Raw genomic sequence first — 8762 nt, 5'->3', positions numbered from 1 at the left:
GGTGCGTCAAATTTGTGTTTATAATAAAAGAATCAGTATGGGAGGAATTCTTTCTCAGTTTCAATTGGTTCTTCTCCGTTATTTTCTATGAAAGCAAGCAAACATGCAAATCTTGTAATATTTTCACTCTCAAATTTGAAAGTTTAACTTTCATTTCGCATTTCTGTACTTATATTTCTTCTGTGAGCCTTGTTGTTCACTAGGGTTCCGTTCGATTCAGTTTGTGTGTTTAGTTGCCCAGAATCTCCCTTTGAACAGAATTGTTTTTAAGAGTGGTGGGAAACCAATTTGAGTAATGGGTTTGTAACTGTTTCTGCGTTGGTTATGGAAGTTGAACGGCCCATGTGTGAGATCGGTTGGGGTTTCTCTGGAATTCTCGTTTTGGGATATCTTTTCTGCGCGTGCTTATCTCGTCTCGTATTGACGATGTTTGTTTGATTCAGGATCTGTTGTATCTGCGAAGTGCTGGTAAGTTGGTGCCCACATTTTTTTTCTTTTGGTAAAAAGTTGGTGCCCACATTGATGAATCGTTGATTGGAGATTCTCTTTTCTCGTCTTCGGTTTCTCTGGTTTGGTAGTTTCCTTTGAAGTAATAGCTTTTTACTAGAAAATATTGCTGTGTAGCAGACTATAAGTGCTTGTTGATTGGTAAAGCGAGCCCAATAATTTACATTGGATCTATAAGGATTTCGAATTTATTCTTCGATTGGTGGGTGCCTTTGGTTTGATGGTCCAGATTTTCTCAGTTAGAATGAACAATTGGGTTTCGTTTGTTGTGGGTTCTGTTCAATCTAGATTTATGAGTTGTAAATGTCAGTTTGGAAGGATTATCAAGAGGCATTCGAGATATCTGTGACTGATTACAGTTTTCTAAGTGGTTTCTAAGGATGAGAAGACCCAAAAGCGACCCTGCTGGTGGGAGAAGGTTCAAATTGTCCCATTTTTTCCTGAGTATGGCAGCATTGTACTTGGTTTTTATAGCCTTCAAGTTCCCTCTGTTGTTAGAGATTGCTGCCGGGTTCGGTGGGAATGACAATTTTGTTGGTCTGGATGGATCAGCAGTAGGTAAGGAAGATGGGGATATCAGCAAACCGTTCTTTAGTTCTGTTTACAAGGATACTTTTCACCGGAAGTTGGAAAATAATGAATACCAGAATGCACCACAAATGCCTTGGAAGGAGCCATTACGGGATGAGACTGGCAATTCTCCACCTGTCAAACCACTTCAGTACCGCTATGGTCGTGTAACAGGTTATACTTTGAGGCAAAAGAATAAGACAATGGGTCTGTCTCCTCTGGAGAAAATGGCTGATGAAGCATGGACTCTAGGCCAGAAAGCATGGGCAGACGTAGAGAAGATGAATCCTGAAGAAGTGGATCCAGGTTCTGTACTTGAGGGGAAACCTGAGTCATGCCCTTCATCTGTATCTGTGAATGGAGAAGAACTTGAGAAGGGGGACAATATCATGTTTCTTCCTTGTGGTCTTGCAGCAGGTTCTTCTATAACATTGGTGGGGACACCCCATGGTCCTCATCAGGAGTATGTACCTCAGCTTGCAAAATTTAAACGTGGAGATTCTATGGTATGGGTTTCACAATTTGTGGTTGAACTGCAAGGGCTCAAGGCAGTTGATGGGGAGGATCCACCAAAGATTTTGCATTTGAATCCACGGTTGAAAGGAGACTGGAGCCAATGGCCAGTCATTGAACACAATACATGTTACAGGATGCAGTGGGGTACGGCTCAAAGGTGTAGTGGTTTACCATTAGGCAACGATGATGACATGTTGGGTAAGCTCTTATCTTGCTTCTTTCAGTTTAAATTTTCCCTAAATATATTTGTTGGCTAACTAATATTACCAGTGAACTCATCAAGATTATGTTAGTTTCCAAAAAGATGCAATTAGAAGGTATTAAGGTATACTATAAAGGCAATAAATATTCTCTGGGTTGGGGTATTTGGAGGCACTATGTGAAGTTATTTGTGAGACTCTGTGTTTAGGTTTATGTAGACCATTCGGTGGTCAATTGGTCATATTTTGACCCAAAGCTTCAAGACAACCCTAATTAAGCATCTAAACTTATTGAAATCTTTAGATTGTAAAAAACACATTCAAAATAGTAGTTTGGTTTCAGACCTTAGGTTGATAACTGTACAGTGAATACTTTCTTTAATATAGCCTATTCTACACGTAATGTGTAGTACCAGAACACACAAAATTCAATTAAAACAACTAAAGTATGCATTAGGCATGAAGAATAATCATTTAATAGTGTCCTAAACTCCTTGTTCCACCAAGAAATGTGGGTGATTTAGCAAAAAATCTGGGATTTTTTGGACATTTTGCTCCCCTACTGTCAAAAACCAATGAAATCTGTAAAATGGATCGAAATTTCAACCAATTCTGATTGAAAATGGTGCTTTTTTAAGCACTGTGTTGTAATGTTTCAACCAAAACGATAGCAAACCTGAAATGCCTAAATTTCCATGAAACTTTGCAACTTTGCATACCTAGTGAGTTGACCCACATTTCGTTTTAACTCATTTTGAAACCAAAATAATTTGTGAGATTTCATCCATTTTGATTGAAATCTTAACTATGGTTATGGAAAGGACACTCATGATGCAAGACAGAATATATCATGTACTTTGAGCTGATCCTCATATGGTTTCAGATGTTTCCAGAAATTGACATGGAGATGTTTATGGGATCCATGCCAAATGTGGTTTAGTTGTACCTGGACATGTCATAAAGTGATTGAAAAACATAAGTTTCTAAAGAAGTTGAAAGAGAACATAAAAATGTCAGGGGTTATGTTTAGTGAATGGTGTAATTGGTGAGGTTTTTGAAAATTGGTAATACTGGAAAGTACTAAAGTATAGACAGCATAGCTGTGGCTGAGTTCCCTAAGATTTAGGGTCAAACATAGCGGCTGCAACTCAAGCCAATGTCGGTCTCAGGCTCTCAGCTTTGAACCAAATTGGACCAGGCTTTGCTGGGCTCGGGCTTGGCTCAATTTGGTTCAAAATCAATAAATTTCCCACCCCAGGCCCGCCTTAAATTCATCCTAGTCAAACAAAGGCCACTTGGACCTATTACTTCATACATTGGCATCCATAGTTCCATTATTTTCCATGTTATCCTAAGGATTTAACATATTTATGAAGCTTTGATTGTGCAATAATTATAAAAACAGCGTGTTGCAAAAATGTCGATATGTAATGCAAAGTGTGCATACCATGTAAAAACATTGGGAAGCATGTTTTGGCACTGTCTTTCAAGCCAACGGATGGATATGTGTCAATGGAAACCTGATTTTTTTTCACTTCATAGTTGAACCTTTATCAAGAAATAACTCACTTCTTTTATTTGGAGCATAATGGATCTTTTGACCTGCCTACTTAAAAATCTAGGTGATTGCCACCTTTTGGTGTTGAATTATGATTCAGTTTAGGCATGAGGGGCCTTCTGCCAATCTATTTGGTTTCTGTTTTTGTCAAGTTTGTAATGCTTTTATTTGGTGCATCACCTTTCCATGCTGACTTCGCAGTTGATTAATCCATATTCCAAAAATTGTGCCAGACATGTGGTATAATTTAAGGGCATTAAAATTTTGCTCCTTTGATAGACATAGATCTTCCATCTCCATGCTGCCATATTTTTGTTTGAGTTTCACCCATATTTCTGGCACTTACTGTTGGACAGTTGATGGATTTGGGAGATGTGAGAGATGGATGAGGAGTGATATTGTCGATACAAAAGAGTCCAAGACAACCTCTTGGTTCAAACGATTCATAGGGCGTAAGCAAAAGCCGGAAGTTACCTGGCCTTTTCCTTTTGCGGAGGGTAGAATGTTTATCATGACTATCCGAGCTGGTGTGGACGGATATCACATCCATGTTGGTGGCCGACATGTGTCTTCATTCCCTTATCGAACGGTATGTAACTATGTTGTCTAGAAATACTTTTTATGATGAATACTACTCACGTTAGGATCAGAAGATGGGAATTAACTGTTCGTATTTCAGTTGTCCAGTTGAGTGTCACCTTGGTGCTTGTGAGGGGTTTTAGACAATTCATTGATCATGTACTGTCTAAGGGATGCCCTAGGGCAAAGCTGACAAATCATGTGAACCGTCTGCCCTATGTAATTCTATATCGTGGGAAACGTGGAGAATGGTCAAGAAAAATCTCAAACACTGACAGCTAATATGAACAATTCTGATGAATGTTAACCTAGATCCATCTGATGCAGGGGCCTGAACTGTCAAAATTAAGGGGGATGTCTTTCTCCTGTTGGTTTTCCAGAAACTAGTTTTCATTTAATTCTGTTGCACTTTCACCTGCCCTCTCCTATCTTTTCTATGTCACCAGTTTCTCGGATATGTTTTAACCAATGGAACAAAAGGGTATTGCTGCTTTTAAAGTTTTGATGTTTATGTTCTTAGTAAGCTTTCCCTACTTCTGCTGGAATGAGCTTGAAAATGCTGTTCTGCTGATCAGTCTTTCCATTTCTTCAGGGATTTACTCTTGAAGATGCAACAGGATTAGCAATTAAAGGTGATGTGGATGTGCAATCAGTGTATGCGACTTCTCTTCCTGTCTCTCATCCAAGTTTCTCCCTCCAGCGAGTATTGGAAATGTCAGAGAAGTGGAAGGCTCATCCTTTGCCCAAAACTCCGGTGCAACTTTTTATTGGAATTCTTTCTGCTTCAAATCACTTTGCAGAGCGCATGGCAATTAGAAAAACCTGGATGCAATCATCTGAAATCAAGTCCTCAAACGTAGTGGTTCGTTTCTTCGTGGCATTGGTAAGCTTTATGTGTTGTGAGAGATTCATGGTTGTTTGTGCTAAGAAAGTTTTTTATTAAAATAAATTTGATGGATTGGATATCTGGGTAATGCAAGACCAGACCTGTAAAAGTTTACTAGACCTAATCTCACAATAGTATCTCAAGAGCACAGTCAAATTCTTCAAAGTCAACCTTCTCAGATGAAGGTCAAACTCTAGGATTCGATCACTCACAATGAGTAGACACCTTTCAAAAGATGAGAAGGAATTATTAATGGTTTGAGAGTAATTAGAGAATTTCAGATCTGAGAGAGAAAACTCAGAAATTAGTAAATCTGAAATTAATTCAAATCAGTAGGTTGGATGTACTCAAATCTTAGGTTGAACCACTGGTTCAGTCCGGAATTCATGCATAAGGATGTTAGCAAAGACGCCAAACCTCATCTTGCAGAGACGGTGGATGGTGCTTGTTCTAATCACCTATCCTCTACAGTGTACAAGAAGCACCATCCACCTTCTCTGCATGATGAGATTTGGCGTCTTACCCAAATGAACACAAAGAAGCTAGGACCTTCTGGAATTCATGCATAAGGATGTTACCAGTCCTCGTTGCTTGGCTTGTAACCATAAATATGATGATAAATGTCTCTAAAGGGTAACAGAAGAAGGAAGAAAAAGAATTGATGAATGGGTCAGGGATGCAATTCAGGCCGGAACGAGTTTGGCAATTGACAAATTTTGAATAGAGCTGAGTCCAAGGTCCAGCCTGATATAGTTTGAGTATGAGAGGAATTTTTTAATGGGCTGACCTGAGCTCAATCCCCTATTGCGCTGCCATGTTTAAAGCAAAGTTCTAGACTATTTGCCTATCTTTGTTGACGAAGACCTCATGGTTTGTTGTCTTTAAAAAGTTGTTTACCGAATTCTTCACTGCTAATTTCCGTTGAAATCACTGATTTCCTTAGCTGGCCTATTTGAAGTTCTAAGTATATACCCAAAGTCAAGGTTTATGTTGGAAGGTGCCCATGATATGGTCGGCGGCTTGGAAAAGTATGTAGAGCAGGAACCAGTGCCTGTCTCCTGTCATATTTGTATAATATGGAAATCTAGTGGGGAAATGGTAATTCCTGTATTGCTGATTAATTACTAATTTTGTCCCAATTTCTAGTCAATCTGTGTGCTAGCTGGCCTTTCCTATGGGATGTCCAACCCCTGGTATAGCATTGGTACTAAGCTATTTTAGGGAAAAGGGTTGGATACTATAGGATGGATGAAGTGGAGAGGTGCAACTGGAGTACTGTGTGACCGACTCATTCCGTTCAAGTTTAAAGGAAAGTTCTACAGGACTGTTGTCCGACCTGCCATGATGTATGGGGTGGAATGTTTAGCAGTCAAGAAGTTCCATATAACAAAGATATGTGTTGCAAAAATGAGGATGTTAAGATGGATGTGTGGCAAAAGTTAGAAGGATAAAGTGAGGAATGGACGTATTAGAGCTGATGTGGGAGTTGCTCTACTCTGTGACAAGCTCCGAGAATGTTGTCTGAGGTGGTTTGGCCATGTGCAACGGAGGCCTGGGGATGATCCGGTAAGGAAAAGTGATCTGATGCCAATTGAAAGCGCTAATAGAGCTACGGGCAGGCCTAAAATGACCTTAGGTGAGGTTGTGAAGAATGACATGCATGTTTGGGTCTTGTGCTAAGTATGACCTCAGATAGAGCCTTTTGGAGGGCAAGGATCCACGTTATTGAGACCATGTAGTTGGGATTTTCCTGTTTTCCTAAGCTATACTCTTTCCTCTTTTATTTTTCATTTTCCGTTACTTAGTCTTTTTATCCCATTTCTATATATATATATATAGATTAATCTTCATTCCTCTTACTTTGTTTTCGAAAAGATCCATGTCACCGATCCCATTTAGTTGGGATAAGGCTGAGTTGTTGTTGTTGTTGTTGTTGTTGGTTGGATACACATGGAGGTGCCTACATGGGCGATTTTATGAAATATCTGTGATAAGAATATATTACTCAAAGATACTTTTTCCTCAAATTTCAGGATGATATACCATGTAGCTATATGGTTTTCTCAGTCACGGCAGATGAGATCTTCTGAGCTATTTCTGGAGGGACTATTTTGGACTCGCACAATATATTTATAAACTATTTAACTATATGCTTTTGCATTGGGCTTCAGCAGATTGAGTGTTCAGAGGTATCTTTGAAGAGACTATTTTGAGTGATCGGAGCATTATAGTGATGCCGATCTCCTTCACCTATTACATCTGCTTGTGGTACCCTTCAGCTCAGATCATTGCCTAAGTAAATTTTGATGGTTACTTCCTGAGAGATCTTTGGCAGTTGGGATTTGCTTTGCAGACTGGCAGGAGACCTACATATGCACAGTTGGTGCTGTTGTAACGGGTGATTCTTTGAGAACTGAGGTTCTCTTCCTGCGTACAGGATTGAGAACTGCCCACTCCTAAGGTTATGAGAGACTAATTATGTAGGGGACTTGTTTACGGTAGTTAGAACTTAGATGGTTATGGCCCTCCACCTCTTATTGGTGGAGACTTGGACCTTCTCCCAGGAAAGGGTTTGTAGTTATTCTTTTTGTTGTCTTTTTCTTTCAATTATGCTTTTGCCATCTTAAAAACAGAAATTCGAAAGGAAAGTAACTAGAGAACCAGGATAATATCTAAATAGTCAGGAAGACATAGATATGTGTCCATATACTGTTTACAACGAACCCTATTTCACCAGTCCATTCTATCTCAGGTTGAAAAATGAGTTGTAAATCCTTTCTCGTCTCTACCTTTATACTTTTGCATGCTTCTTGTTTTTGTTATTATATTTGATAAAATTACATTGTTCCTACTCGTTGACATTTAGAATCCAAGGAAGGAGGTGAATGCATTGCTGAAGAAGGAAGCAGCTTATTTTGGTGATATTGTGATTTTGCCATTTTTGGATCGTTATGAACTTGTCGTTTTTAAAACCGTCGCCATCTGTGAGTATGGGGTGAGTTAAAAGTTATATATTTAATCCTTTTCCATGCCCCTTTCAAAATTGAACGTCTTTTGATGATGATTATTTAATGCACATCCAGTTTATTGGGCCACATATTGAGTTTTTTGTGTTTCCCCAAACCTTCTGTTCTCCAGGTTTGGAACTTGAGTGCTGCATACATCATGAAATGTGATGATGATACCTTTGTTAGGGTGGACACCGTTTTAAAAGAAATTAAGGGTCTCTCTCCCGAGAAGTCCCTTTATATGGGCAATCTGAACCTCTTGCATAGGCCTCTCAGACATGGAAAATGGGCAGTTACTTTCGAGGTATGATTGTGTCTTTGCTTTACTATGAGTTGAATAAGAAGGGAGTTCGTACAATTAAAGAGGACCAGATTTTCGTGATTCTGTCGCTGACTCACAAATGTTTACAGGAGTGGCCAGAAGCAGTATATCCTCCTTATGCCAATGGACCTGGATACATAATTTCGAGTGATATTGCAAGATTTGTCGTCTCTCAACATGCCAATCAAAGCTTAAGGGTTTGTTAATGGGAACAACCTTTATCTTTCCCTTATTCTATTGATGTTGCTTTTCATGGATTAGATCACACTGTTACTGTTGTGATTATTATTGTTCAGACCAATTACATTCGAAGTTTTTACTTTGTTTGGCAGGTGTTCAAGATGGAGGATGTCAGTATGGGATTGTGGGTTGGGCAATTCAACAGTACCAGGGTCGTCCAGTACTCCCATAACTGGAAATTTTGTCAGTATGGGTGTTTGCAGAACTACTACACTGCACATTACCAGTCACCCAGACAGATGATCTGTTTGTGGGATAAATTGTCGAGAGGCCGGGCCAACTGTTGCAACTATAGATGACAATGAGTGGCTGTGATCATTGGAGGCTCCCATAGCACCATTTGTCCCTTCATGTCCGCTTGGAAGTTTCTTACTCA

General features: G+C 39.4%; 1 protein-coding gene across 1 annotated transcript; it reads left to right on the top strand.

The window, feature by feature from the left end:
* Nucleotides 1-798: 798 nt before the first annotated feature.
* Nucleotides 799-8713, top strand: LOC122640415 (hydroxyproline O-galactosyltransferase GALT2-like). Its single transcript, XM_043833599.1, has 7 exons — nucleotides 799-1791; nucleotides 3708-3940; nucleotides 4523-4813; nucleotides 7683-7811; nucleotides 7955-8128; nucleotides 8236-8343; nucleotides 8479-8713. The coding sequence occupies exons 1-7, from the start codon at nucleotides 888-890 to the stop codon at nucleotides 8683-8685; spliced, it is 2046 nt and encodes a 681-aa protein (XP_043689534.1). The 5' UTR covers nucleotides 799-887; the 3' UTR covers nucleotides 8686-8713.
* Nucleotides 8714-8762: the final 49 nt, after the last annotated feature.

The sequence above is a fragment of the Telopea speciosissima genome, chromosome 9, assembly GCF_018873765.1.
Source record: "Telopea speciosissima isolate NSW1024214 ecotype Mountain lineage chromosome 9, Tspe_v1, whole genome shotgun sequence".
Classification (NCBI taxonomy): Eukaryota; Viridiplantae; Streptophyta; class Magnoliopsida; order Proteales; family Proteaceae; genus Telopea; species Telopea speciosissima.
Note: the sequence above shows the minus strand (reverse complement) of the source record. Positions and strands in the feature narration are given on the sequence as shown.